General features: G+C 39.4%; 1 protein-coding gene across 1 annotated transcript in view; it reads right to left on the reverse strand.

The window, feature by feature from the left end:
• Nucleotides 1–2237: 2237 nt before the first annotated feature.
• The window catches only part of dennd3a (DENN/MADD domain containing 3a), a 28365-nt gene continuing 16492 nt past the window's right edge, over nt 2238–14110 (reverse strand). The window contains exons 20-30 of the mRNA XM_026156295.1: nt 13795–13974; nt 13506–13676; nt 12351–12480; nt 12079–12186; nt 9600–9697; nt 7737–7891; nt 7050–7116; nt 6900–6972; nt 6675–6793; nt 6439–6576; nt 2238–4424 (exon numbers count right to left, since the gene is read on the reverse strand). Coding sequence (XP_026012080.1) covers nt 4230–4424; nt 6439–6576; nt 6675–6793; nt 6900–6972; nt 7050–7116; nt 7737–7891; nt 9600–9697; nt 12079–12186; nt 12351–12480; nt 13506–13676; nt 13795–13974 — 1434 coding nt within the window. The 3' untranslated portion in view covers nt 2238–4229. The remainder of the gene's footprint in view (nt 4425–6438; nt 6577–6674; nt 6794–6899; nt 6973–7049; nt 7117–7736; nt 7892–9599; nt 9698–12078; nt 12187–12350; nt 12481–13505; nt 13677–13794; nt 13975–14110) is intronic.

A 14110-nucleotide genomic window follows, 5' to 3' on the forward strand; every position in this document is an offset into this window, starting at 1 on the left:
TTATATTCTTTACAAACAGTCATTTAATATGTTTATGCTGTTAATGCTTTCAATAAGCAAGGGTACTGAAAATGCCCCTTTTCCATGTACAAGGTGCCCAAGCCAAATCTAGAACCAGTTCCACACATTCCCACTGACAAAACTACAGTTAGCACAAACGTGTTGGGCCCAGCTATGAATTGCTGACTCAGCAGTTATGTTCTTTCCACAGAAATGTGCCCAAGTTATCCTAACGCTGCGTAGCATTCAGTTTTCATTTCCTGTGAAATGCAGGCTGGTTTTCAAAAGGCACAAATGGCTCTGCATCAGCACCGCATCGATGGGGAAACAGGCCAAAGAGAGATCATATTGCCACTATATTAGCATCTCTTCATTGGCTCACTATCAAATCCAGAATTGAATTCAAATTTTTTCTCCCTATATGCAAAGCCTGAAAACTTTAAGCTATCAAAGACCTTACACTATCATATTTGTTATATTATCATGTTATTATAGAGCACTTTGCTCTAAGACTGCATGCTGGCTTGTGTTTCAACAAGCTTTGAAGAGCCCCTCTCCAGTAGACCCAGCTCCCAAGGTGGATTCAGGAGACAGACGCATTGTCTCCTTTTAAAATTAGCCTTCAAAATTTCTTTAACCCGGGCTTAACCCTTGCTGCTGTAACACTTCTATGGGCTCAGGCTGCTGGGATACTCCCTCTTTATCACATGCGGTGCATTTGTTGTGTATGCCACATTCACATGCATGTCCACATTTTCTCTTCTTCCTGCTGCGGTTGCAGTTTACCGTTTCTCTTTCTCCCCACTCCAGTCAGCCGATGCAGGCAGCTGCTCCACCCTGAGCCTAGATCTGCCGGGGCTTTCGTCCTCTTTAAAGGGTTTTTTTCCCCACACTGTTGCCAAATGTTGTGTAGACTTTTTAATATAAAAAAGGTATAAGGTATCTTGACGTTAATCGTGTGTTTTGATGCTGTATAAATTAAACTGAAAAGAAGGCAATTTTAAAAAAAAGAATGGAACATTAAGGGCATGACTCATTATGTTGAAGGGTGCTGTTTGGACAACAACTACAGAGGTATTGCCTATTTTATATATAACAGAGAGTTAAAAGAAGATGAATAAAACATGCATGTCAGCATTAGCTGATAAATTCTTAATAAAGGCATCAGGAACTTCTCTATAGCATTATAGCACAGACTACTGTGCCTTTGTATGTTAAAGTGCAGCACAAACAGTTGTGTTTTCCTTTTCCTGAAGTAAAAGTTTATGGATTAAAGGAAACTGATTAAAAGCTGCAGGAGGCACAGAAAACAACTTATCATGTACTGTGCTGAGGCATTAGTGGACCTGCATGGTGAGAGATTAACAGCTGCTTATGGCTTTATGTTACAAAACAATGTCAAACACACACACAAATACAACTGCACGCAAGTGCATATAACACAGTGTTCTGAGTATTAGAAAGGATTTTCAGAGAAGCCTCGTTGTAAAAACACCTTGGCAAACTCCACAGGGAGGTCATTCACATAACAGCAGCCCTGCAGGGATTCAGTGTTTTGCTCAAGGACACTTGAGCAGGGTGGACCCAGTCTGCTGTACCTTTGTTACTGCAGGTCTCCCACCCTGCAGCCTAAGCAGGGATTGAGCCAGGAGTCAAATAGCCTCTTTGTTTTCTGAACAGTTTTACACTGCAGACCTGAAATTATCAACCGGTTTTTATTCTTTTAATCTTGGGGTAATAGTTGCTAGTTGCATGTTTGTCAGTGTGATGAGTTTATATTTATTGAAATAAAAATAAATTCTACTCCAAGTAAAACAACTTAAATTGGTGATTGAAAATTAAAATGTCATTTATACTGATTTCAAACGTTTTACAAGCAATTATTAGTTCACAGGGGAAACAAGCAGGTTATGTGTGTCTGAACTGTGTTAATGTCGCTAACTCTAAACTATGAACCTCCACTTCATCAAGCCTCAGGCTTTACCCAATATGAACTTGGTATCAAATTGCGCCCTCTTCTGACGAACTCTAGAAAGTGCAAAATAAACAGTTTTGCAAACAGTATGCAGGTCGAGATTTGCGCAGTAACAAATCATTACACTGGTTAGACGACAAAGCCAACTGAACTAATAGAGCAATAGTTTGTGAGTCCGAGAAACCACTCAGGATTTATCAGCAAACAGCATTTTTTATTATTTGGATTTAGTTCAAAAGAAAGACGCAAAGTCAGAGGAGTCTTAAATTGTTTTTTCATTAAGTATTTATTGTTGTCCATCCTGTGAACCATCCTTCTAACTGAGCAGAAAGTAAACTGAAGCTTCGGTTTGCTGAGAATAAAAACAGACTTGAGGTTTCCTTTAATAAGTGTACTGACTGTCAGTTTAAAAAAAAAGAAAAAGAAAAAAAGAGAATATGTACATTTTCATGCTTGTGCAAAAGCAAAGGTTGCAAAGGTATAAATACAATGGCTGAGTTGTCATTCGTTTAATTTACAACATCGTCATTTGTCGCAGTTATATACAGAGTATAAATACAAGAGTAAAGGACAAGTTTAACCTTCAGTTTGAACCTCAGATGACAAAATGTAAAAATAGTTCTGTGAACCAGAACCACTGATGATGAAGTTGGCTTTAGTTTTATAATACACTTAATAAACGCTTAAAACTCTTAATGTTCTCTATGTGTGAGACACTTTCTCCAGTTCCACTAAGTTAATATAAATAATGCTACTATTAAAACAACACCGAGTTGAAAGCCATCTTAAAATCACAAAATATAAATATATTATAACATGCGTGAAACATTTTATAGCCTCTGGTTTTGATTTAACCTAATAAATATCTGAATGTTTAATATCTGTAAGGCACCGCGTGAACAGGAATTTTGACCTTTCGGTTGGTTAATCTTCTTGAACAGCAGCCTGCCAAAGAGAAAACTGTTAAACTGCTCTGAAAATAAACAGACTAGATGCCTCTGTACACTGAGCATGCTCGAGGTCTAATGCTGAAGTCCAAGTTTGTATGTCAAGTTCAACCTGTAGATCAAAACGATGCAGCATCGTGACACAACTTCCTATTTGTCGTTGGTTTTGATTGGCTATAATAGACTGAAAATCTTTGGAAAAGAAAAAAAATCTATACAATAACTTTGGTAAAGCTTGGTTTGCAGTCCACTTGTGTGAATTCTGGATAAAGTTTACGGGGAAAATCTAATGTGATAGATTTTTTCAGCTTGATCCAAAGAAACCCAATGCTAACTCCTTTGTAATTTGTCACAAACATGTGCAACTCTGACTTTCAAGTGGCTACATAGTGTTAAAAACCCAGAAAACAATAAAATGGTTCCTTCATTTACCCATACTCCACCTGCTTGGCAATTTTACGGGAAATTGGCCAGTTGGTTTCTACATAATCCTCCTGATAGAGGGAAAAACTACAAATACATAACTTCCTTCACAAAGATTTAAAAAAAAAAAATTAAAGGAAAAACTTTGTCCAACAATGGAAAAATATCTCTTACTGTTGACATACTGTACAGTTAGCCCCTATTTTATTACCTGTTCAAACATATTCCAGCTGCTGCAGATCCTCTGACCCACACCTGAGTGTCGATCAAGTTTAAGCCCAGTTCCCACCATTGCGTATCATCATATTTCCTGTCCATTAAAGCATCCCCTTCATCAAAATAATCTTCTATCGGGGCTTTCCCACTGTGATGGTGAAATCTTCAACCGCAGTTTTGTTTTCGGGGTATTCTGACTCCTCTGAGCTGCAGACACTAACGTCAAAAACACGGTTGGAGGTATGGCTCAGTCACACGCTGTTACCACATGTGTGTTCGCACGTACATAAACACTAAATGTGTTCAAAACCTTCATTAAAGTGAACTTTGATGCATTTTGGATTGAAAAATTATCCAGCAGAACATGAGCTCACTTTCCCTCTTTCAGGCTTGAGTTTTCCTTCATTAAATGATAAAATAAGTTCTGTTAGTATTTCTAATCTTAACTTCATAGAAGACAGGAGAAGCTGCCCGGGTTGGTCATACTTCATGTAGACTTTGAGCTTCTTTGCATTCCTTCATATCCCGGTGATGCAGATTGCTTTTCTCCTTGCTGTGCTTTCCAAATATGGATCTTCCCTTCATTATCCAGGATTTGTTTGAACAGAGGGAATTCAGTGAGAACTTGCACTCTGACTATAAAACATAATTTCAGTCCTTCTGCCTCTTTACTCCACCTTCCAGATGGCGATCTTCCCATCATGTTTTCCAGCTCCACTGAGGACGTAGCGGTCCTCAGCTGAGCACAGCCCTGTCACTTTGTCGGTATGGCCGTGAAGCTCCTTCAGGACCTGGTACCGCTCTGTGTCCAGGATGTAAACCTTCCCTTTGGTTGAACTGCGACCCATGCCGCCAACCCACACCTACACAGCAAAGAGGTTAGTTAATTTGGTTAAATGTCAAATAGTTTCTCAAGCATCAGTTAAGATTAACATTCGTTAACAACCGGGGGAAAGTGGGGTAAGATGAGCAGGTGGGGCCAAATTCATCCTAAAGAATTATACACTAATTTTTCCGTTTTTGCTAGCAAAGGAGCAGTCTTAGATAACATGTGACATCACGTGTCACAGCTGAGACCAAAGTGGAGGCGCTTAGCTATAATGCACAGGTGAAAACTAAACACAGCATGTGAGCACAGACACCTCATACCAACTGTGAAACATGGTGATTTGGGCTTGTTTTGCATCGCCAGGACTTGGGTACCTTGCAGTCTTTGCAGCTGACCACAAAATTCTGTGTATGCCAAAGTATTCCAGAGTCAAATGTGAGGCCGACAGTCTGACAGCTAAAGCTTAGCTGAAACTGTCGTGCACCAATACAATGATCAAAGGTGCACAAGAATTAATTAACATTAATTAATGTTGAGGAATTTAAGTACTTGGGAGTGCTACTAGACTCTAAATTATCCTTTAAAAAACACATTAAAAAAAAGTAGTGAAAACTGTAAATGTTAATATACAGAACTTTAGACATATCCGCACATCATTAACAGACACAGCAGCGATTACATTCCTGCACTCAATGATACTGGCTCATATTGAATATTGTATTACAAGTTGGTCCTATACGAGCTCTGCTGCTACTGGGCCAATTGAAGTATGCTACAAAAGAGCATTGAAAATATTAGATAAAAAAAACCTTTTTCATATCACCATTGTCAAATTTTAGAAAAATACAAGTTTTTAAATTTTACTAATTTCAAATTATATCTGCCTGTCTAATATACAAAGTTATATATGGTCTGGCGCCTCCACCAATGAGTGATTTTATTAAACAAAAGTCTAGCAGTGTTGCCGGGTCTCGACTGACTCGAGCCACTGTTAGAGGTGATTGTGAACTGGCATTCAGGCGGACCACCTTTTCACAGAATGCTCTGTCATATCAGGGAGTGAGCTTCTGGAATAGTCTTCCACTGTCAGTGAGGGAAAGTACAAGTCTACCCATCTTTAAGAGTCACTTAAAAGGGCGGCTGAGGGACACACAAACATGTAATCATGTTTAATAATCATGTTTTATATTGGACGGGAAAAAGAGTTAGTGTATTACAAAAAGGGAAACAACTGTTAGTGCAATGGGTGAACGCAATATCACGACGGTCAGGGCATATACAATACTGGGTTTGTGCAATATAATTGATGTGTTTCCGTTATTGTTATCTATACTGTCCTCTGTGTCCACTCTCCTTGTCATTGTTTGTTCTAGTATAATGTGATCACTGTTTTTGTCCTTGTCACATGACCTGTAAATAGTGTCTCTGTATGTTTTTACTAACTTGTGTTTAACACCAACCTGCCAGAGGGTCTGCAGATGGAAATTAGCCCAAGGCTATAATCTGGCATATTTACATTTGTTAAAATGTTCATTAATATGTATTGCCCCTCTTTCTAAAAATAAACTTGAAGTCGCTGAATGTCATTAACTTTTTATGGTGAATGGATGGGGGCTTTGTGTGGATGGAGCTTTGCTCCTCATAAGGGCAAGTAGACTGAAGGACCCCTTTATTTGTGCCTTATATTGTTTTTAATGATCTGCTTCTGCTGCTATGGTTTGAATAACAACTAAGATCCTGAAGCCGCATTATACCCATTTTATTCTTGTGTTGTATTCATGATTGAAAGGCTAACTTCACTGAAAGATTTCTTACATTGCCCCACTCTCCCCTAAGCTCCTATTGCAACTAGTTAACTTCTCTTAGAATTTAACAAATTAAAGAAGGACTAAAACAAATAAAAATAAAACAAAAACATTGTATTTTGAATGTTCAAATGTGAAAAATTAGCACTTCTGAGACTCACTGATTATCATATTAACATCAACCATAAAAATAAGAATATTTTCCATATTGCTCTGTACGTGTGCGTGCGTGTGTGTATTAACCTGGTTTTTAACTTTAATTATGCAGTAGCATCCGGTGCAGTCCTGTAGGGTGATGCGGTGGAACGGTTTGCTGCAGTCTTTAATGTGCCAAATAGACACCTCTCCAGAATCTGCACACACACTCCACATTTCCTCCCGCTGACACAAACACATCAGGTGAAACGGGGTCACTCTTACAAAATGAAAATACATTTATTAAAGAAAAACAATATTAAGAGCAAAATGTGTGTTTGTACCTCTGGTAAGATCAGAGCACAGCTGAAAGTAGTTGTGGAGCCTTTTTGTTGTTCTGGTAAATTCATGCAACGTTTTAATGAACCATTCCTCCACACCTCCATTATCCTGTCTCTGGAGCCTTAAACCAGACCAGAGGGAAAGACGGAAAGAGAGGGTATTCACTTTACATCATCAAAGTCTCAGATTTTCCATTTTTCCAACTGTCCAGTGTGAAGGAAACTTACAACACCAAAGCGTGCCGCTGCAGCTGTAAATGGACTGCAGACGGCTGCAGGAGAGGCGGAAGTGCTTCTTCACCTGAAGGAAAAGGAAAAGTCAAACAAGCTGAAAGAGAAATGCAAACAGGTGTGAACAATGGTTGATATTAAACCAACCTGCAATGTGGAGACATCCCACGCCATGACTGTCCCCTCTGCACTGCAGGAGTATGCCACCTTTTGGCTGAAGAACAAAGCAGGCTGGTAAGATTATTTTTAATGTACATTTCAAGAACAGAGTGGATTAGACACAAACATTTCCATTCCTTGAATACAACTTTAATTACCTAACAATAATGATAATACTGCTGAAACAACCACTCGACTTATGATATTGTTATTCATCTGAATAAGAATAGTATACAAGTTCAAGAAATTCATCAAACAAATTGAATGCTTTTATATTGCTGATGGCTTATTTGCTGTTTTTCTTAACTTTCTGTTTCAAAGTTCATTTCTTTAAACTGCGAATTTATAACTGAAATTATTAACTGTTTGATTAGAATACACAAACAGAAACTGGGTGTTCCCTCGATCAGAAGTTGGTACTCATACATATCATATTGGCAGTGATGAATAAACTTCTTTATAAAGCCTCCATGAGAATACTGGAGGTTTAAGGGTCGAAACAGCAGAGTGACAGCAAGAACAGCACATTAGAATGAGAGAGGAGACAATTTGCAGCTTTAGCAGAAAATCTGGGAAGGTGTGTTCGGTATGTGATGTGAGGGCAGTGAGGCAGTGCGGCCCGAGTTGGGGGGGGGGTGATTGTGTATTTTTGTTGTGGCTGTTGTTCTGCGTTACCTGTATTTGTCTTTGTCGACCGCCAGTCCTGTGACCTCTGCCCTGTGCTCAGTCAGCTGTCTGTTACACACCATGGCCACTATGCTGATGATGTAGATCACTGAGTCCTCAGAGCCCATCCACACCTGATCTTTGTCAACCTCCAACATGCAGTTCTGAAACCAGAAACATGTTTCTGAGCACGAGTCCGCAGGTATTACAGCTTTACACAAATTTTTTACCTGGATCTTCAAAATCTTCTACCTGGGTAACAAAAAAACCAACAACTCAGTCAATTAATTCTAAAGCTCCTTTCAGCTGCTCCCACATTCACAATGGGGTCGCCACAGCAGGTGTCTTTGCATATTTTTAAATGTCAGAAGCTCTTCCAGCTGAGCTGCTAAGAGCTTCATGCAGGACGCAATACTCAGCATGTCCACTAGGCGGCAAAATTGTTCTAATAAACTACTGAAACACTACCTGACAAACATTACTTCTAATATCAAGTACCTCTGTGTTACAGAATGTGCAAATAGACTTGGAAGTTACAGCTAAAAATTATCAATAGGAAAAAATGTTTAAATTACTTTGTCTACAATAATTTCATGATATTTTCTCAACAGCTGTTTTCACGCTGCTGGTGAAAGTTAGAAATCGTCATGCCAGTGTTTTATAAGTGAAAACACATACTCCGCCCATCTCTGTCTCACACTTCCAACATATTTCATGTAACTGAACTGCACAGTTGAAGTAAGGGTTAGACTTAAGAAGTGTCTTAAAACCTCACAAATCCTTTCTCCTGGAGAAAATGTTTATGAAGCTCGACCACTGGCTGGTGCTTTCAACCCTCCAGCCAGCTATCACTGGAAAATGCTTTGTTCTTTGAGGGAATGTAAACTATTCAAAACACACCATGGATTCCCTACAAACATGAGATTTCATGTTGAAAGATAATGTTTGAAGTGAAGCCAGAGAAGGAGAAACAAAAACCACTTAATATATATACTTAATATGTACCTGATGTCTGTGGTGTGCTTATCTGCTGATTTAGTTCAGCGATGAGCAAACATCTGGCCAGGTGTTTTTATTTAGTGGTGGAAAAAAAGACTACTAGCAGAGGTTTAGAGAAGCCAGTTTAACATGTAGAGGCTTAACTGTGTGAAAGGATCAAATTTGAATATTTACTACTGCTTTTTTGGGTCTTTTCTTTTGATTTTCATGCATAGCACAGTAGTGCAGTCTATGGCACTGTTATATCACAGCAAGACAGTCCCAGGTTCAAATCCACTGACACAACTGGTCAGTGGATTTGAACTGTGTGGAGTTGGAAAGTTTTCCCTCTCCCTCCAATACTCCAGCCTCCTCCCACAATCCAAAGACATGCAGGTTAGGCTAACTGGTGACTCCATGTATGAATCTGGTCAGGAATGCCTGACTGCCTGTGTGTTTTAGCCCTTAGTCAAGCAACGTGTCCATAGCGTACCCCTCCTTTTTGCCTTGTCACATCTGGGACAGGCATCAGCCAACCCATATAACTGAATACAAATATTTTCATGAATAAAAATAAAATTGTAACTGTGTTAAGAGTGGACCTGCAATGTTCATTTCCAGCTCCATATTGTATTGACATTTATATTAGAGCTTAACTGTTGTAGTTCTAAAGTTTACAGTTTAAAAAAAAATCTATTTCATTCGTTGTCTTAAACAAGATGTTTTAGCTTTCTTCTGATTGGTTGCCCCTTTGAAATAAAGTTTTGAACGGCAGATGGGTGGAGTTTTTGCACTGATAACCGGAGTCATGCACCAGACGTTAAGTAAAAATGTCTGGAAACAATCATTTAGAGCAGTCTGAGCCTGATTATTCGTTTCATGTGTTCCTCTCACCAGTCTAGCATTCCCAACATGGCAGGTGTGTGTGAGGGACCAGCTTGAGGCATCAAACACCATCACCTTCCCCTTATTTACCGATACCCATAGTTGACCTGAAATAGAACACACACACACACACACACACACACACACACTTTATCAGTTATTTCTCAACACCCTATCATTACACTTGGCCTGCAGTGAATATTACTTATACAGATTTCTGTCTTCTACTCCAGAGGCTACTTAGGAGTTTTCTTCCAGCAGTGTGAAGGGAAGCACTTCATGTCAATGTTATTTTGCAGCTCGACTCCACCCAACCAAACCAACGGTCAGATTTCTCCCAACGGATTCAGCACTTTTAAAAAATGCCCCAGCTCATGGAGAAGAAAAAAAAAAGTAACATCCTGTGTTTTTACTTCAAGGAGCAGAAAAGGGCAGTGGAACAGAAGGTAAGAGGACTTATGAAGTGAAAAAGTTAGAAAAAGAAAAAAGTGTGGTGAGAACAGAGGGGAGAGGAGAGGGGGTGTGAACCGGATCTGTGCCAGGAACTCAATTCAGTGACCTATATTCAAACCGGAGAGGGAGAAAGAGTCCGAGAGGGCCGGGGAGGGAGGACCTGAATGGCCAGATTTGTTCTTTTTCACCAGCAGAAATCCCAAAGAGCAGCAGACTGCTACAGAAGAACTGAAATGTGTTTGTTAATGTGTGGATCACTGAGTGTGACTGTGCTAGTGGCAGGGGTTAGTCTGCCACCAGCATGTATTTAAGTGGACCCAGATGGCTGCCTGCTGAAGGCCACTGAATGGCTCTGTGGATCTTTTTTTAAAGCTTTTCACTCACGGTCTTCCTGCCATATAATGTGCCAGGCTGTCGGTGCCCCAGGATAAAAATCAAGGATGCACTAAACAACAAAGGCCACAAATAATAACCACAATTCATAGGTGACATATTAAAGGAAGAAAAGAAATAAATAAACCACAAACTACAAGAAGATAGTTTCACTTCCTTGGCAGTTACTCTTCTATTGCTTTACACTAATATAAGGATGAATATCATTAAAAAAAAAAGAAGATATTCTATGTTATTTAATGTTTTTCCGGTGTGGTGGAACGCACAGTTTACTGTGTCTTCTTAGGTGTTTAAATCAGGTGACTGTGAAGGCCATAAAATGATCTGCATTCTCATCAAATCACTCATCCCTTTGGCCTGTCAGGATCAAGCCGCCAGCCAACAACAGTCCACAGGTCACGTCCAGACAGAGACTTTTATTACACAAACTCTCTTCCCCTTGTTTACAGTCAACAACTAATTAGGACAGAAAAAAACCCCTAAAGTAATTACTTAAAAAAAAACCCAACCTTCTGCATAGGGCTGTGCGATATGGCCAAAATCTCATATCCCGATGTAAGAATTCTATCGTCCCGATAACGATATAAATCACAGAAATGTAACATTTTCTATAAATTATGTGAATCTCGGGCAGCTCGTCTTGCGGGAAGTGTTTCCAGCTGCGCGTCATGTAGCTGGAGTCGAGTGTTTTAACCAATGACTGTATAACAGATGCATGAAACTATACATTTTTAGACATAAGTTGTAAAGGCCGCCGTTTTCGGCGATAGACGATAGACGTTTTTATATCGTTATCCAATATATATCGTTATATCGAACAGCCCTACTTCTGCAGTCCTTACATTTCTTCATAACTTGTGTCAGTGTCTGTTCTTTATACTTCCTTTTAGAAAGAAGTAGAGTCTGCAATCTTTTTTTTTTTTAAATTGACAGAATTATGAGAGAAAAGAAGTACCATGAGACTTTTACACCCTGAAATATTAACAGCTTACTTTTTCAGCATGACAATGATCCCAGACCCACTGCCGACGCAATTCAAGCAAACCTTGATAAAACAAAAACAAAAAACATTTGCACACCCTCAGTCATGGCCTCCCCAGGACCCAGACAGCCCATACAGCCATTCCCGCTGCAGTTTTGTAATCACTATGTAAAGCACTTATCCTGTGCTTTCCTATGATTTCACAGCTCACAATAAAAAGAAGAGAGTCCACATATTTATGACCATTTATTTAAGAGATTGAGGAGAGGTTTCCTTCCCAGCATGTTTTTAAATATCTTGCAACTCCTTTTGCTGTTTACTGTAATATGAGACTGGGGAGGAAGTGTGGTTGAGGAACTTTATTGCATCTGCATGTTTTTTATGTCAGTGTGTGCCACAGTGATGACAGATAAACACCAGGTTGGTTTTTTTTGTGCATTAGTCAACATATATGTCAGTGCATGCGCGTTAGTGTCACAGTTAGATTGGGAAATTGCTCTGCTGCTCCAAAGAGCCAATCACATCATCGACTCCCACAATGACCAATAAAAAAGGGGAAGAGGCTGAAACTTGTTGTAACAGTGTTGATGAGAAATGATGGAGAAACTGCTCGTTTACGGGACACATTTAAAAGCTGTGTGTGTGTGTGTGTGTGTGTACCTGATGTGTAGAGAAGAACATCCACAGCCTGAGGTGAAGCAAGTTCCAGCGAAGGGTTAATTTTGTGCTTTAGTATCTCTGCAGTTGTCTTGGGAACCATCATTGGGACTGGAGACAAAGCAAAGAGAAGCAACTAACCTTAACCAGGTGATGAAAGCACAAACTCAAAGTGAAAGATTACTGTAGTCTCGATGAGTCATAAAGTTTCCAAACGGGCACAGTTTTATTACGCAAATATGTCCATAACCATAACAAAGCACATCTTTCTCTACCTTCCATCTTGATGCGGTCAAAGTAAGCCAGCTTAGAAGCAGCATAGATAGCCTTGCTGCTCTGAAGACTTCCCACTACTGCGTCCATTAATAAGGCATTGGTCAGAGCTTGCTGCATGTACTGGGGGTCCTGAGAGAAAGAGAGAGACAGAATTTTTTGTTTAAAAAAAAAAAAAAAAAGCATTAGAAGGCAATGCTTATGGCTACGATCCTTATACTTTTACAAAGTTTGTAGAATACAATTTCAGCTGGTGTAAACACTCACTAATGTACTTTTGACTGATGTTCAAGGTCAACCTCAATAAGCCAGATGCCATCACCAGACCAGACATACATACAACAGCGGTTAAGTGATTTTTTTTTATAATAAAAATGAATGAAAAAAAAAAAAATGCTGATGTCACAAAGGAGAAAAAAAATATACCAGGATAAATAGTCATCATGAGTCATACTCTCAGACTTAAAAGGCGTATACAGCAATGGCAATCCATCTCAGAGGTCATACATATATTTCAGTCTTCATAATGCATTGACCAATCAAATCAAGTCAAATTAAAGATATATGGTCACTCTTTTTCAGAATGACTATATCTTAGTTTACTAAAGATTTATGGTCTCAATAAACTTATCACACCCAAAAATACTTATATTGACATGATATACAAACAGGACAAGCTGTAAATATAGGCAATTACAACTGAAATAATCAACGATCAAACAAGATTTACATGTGACTAAGCAGTGCTGTAGATGTTTATCCTGTCAGACAAGTTGGACAGTCATCACAGGCTGCCTGACTATAGAAACTGACAATCAAAGGAAGTGAGAAATGATAATATTTTAAATAAAGAGAAGAGAACAACAGTGAGGGGGGTAAATGTGACAGACAGATATTTTACAGTTACATCTTTTGGTTTCACAAAGGAAACCCCCTGTGTTTGTTCAAGTGTGCCTATTTGTGTTCATGTATAACTGAGGGAATTTCAACCACTCCCTCACAGAAACTGACACACACTCAAACTGATGCCTGAATAAACACGAGGTATGAATAATAAACGAGCAAGGTAACTCAATAAATTTTCCTGATGAAGCTTATCATTTTCCTCTATGCTCCCTCACAGCAACACCCACACAGCCTCTTCATCACAGATTTACCTTGTGCTGGTCAGCTGTGAAGCGCCCGGCCCACATTTCCTTGACCATCAGGTTCCAAAGCTCAGTTTCCGTTTTCAAATTAGCTTCAAAAGTTTCCTTCCTTCCCCGGACACGAAGCTTCAGGCCTGGGATTCGCAGGAGCATGAAGGGAGCTGAGGAGACCTTTACTTCCTAAAACAAAAAACAAGAGTACACAAAGACAACATCTACTATAGATTGCCGTTTCAAGTCTTATCTTACTGGGCACAGCTGTATTTGTATCTCGGGATTTCTCTTCTTTTAATCTCACATCTAAATCTCGGTACTGTGCCACCTCCACGTATCCTGGCCGTCCATCCGTGAGCAGGAAGAGCCGTCGCTGAGTCATGGCGATTTTCCCCACTCCGCGGCTCGTCTTTACTGAAGACGACACCTTGAAGACGCACTCGTTGGCCTCAATGTGCTCCAAAACAGATGTTGGCAGACAAACCTTCAGATCAAACGAACACAAAAACCTGCATAAAGTGCCAATTTGTTCAACTACAGTGTAAACTATTGAAACTGGTTTCTGCCACTGAAAAAACGAAAGAATCTTTTGTCATCCATAAGTCCAAAATTTCAGGTTT

This window comes from Astatotilapia calliptera, chromosome 22, assembly GCF_900246225.1.
Source record: "Astatotilapia calliptera chromosome 22, fAstCal1.2, whole genome shotgun sequence".
Lineage (NCBI taxonomy): Eukaryota > Metazoa > Chordata > Actinopteri > Cichliformes > Cichlidae > Astatotilapia > Astatotilapia calliptera.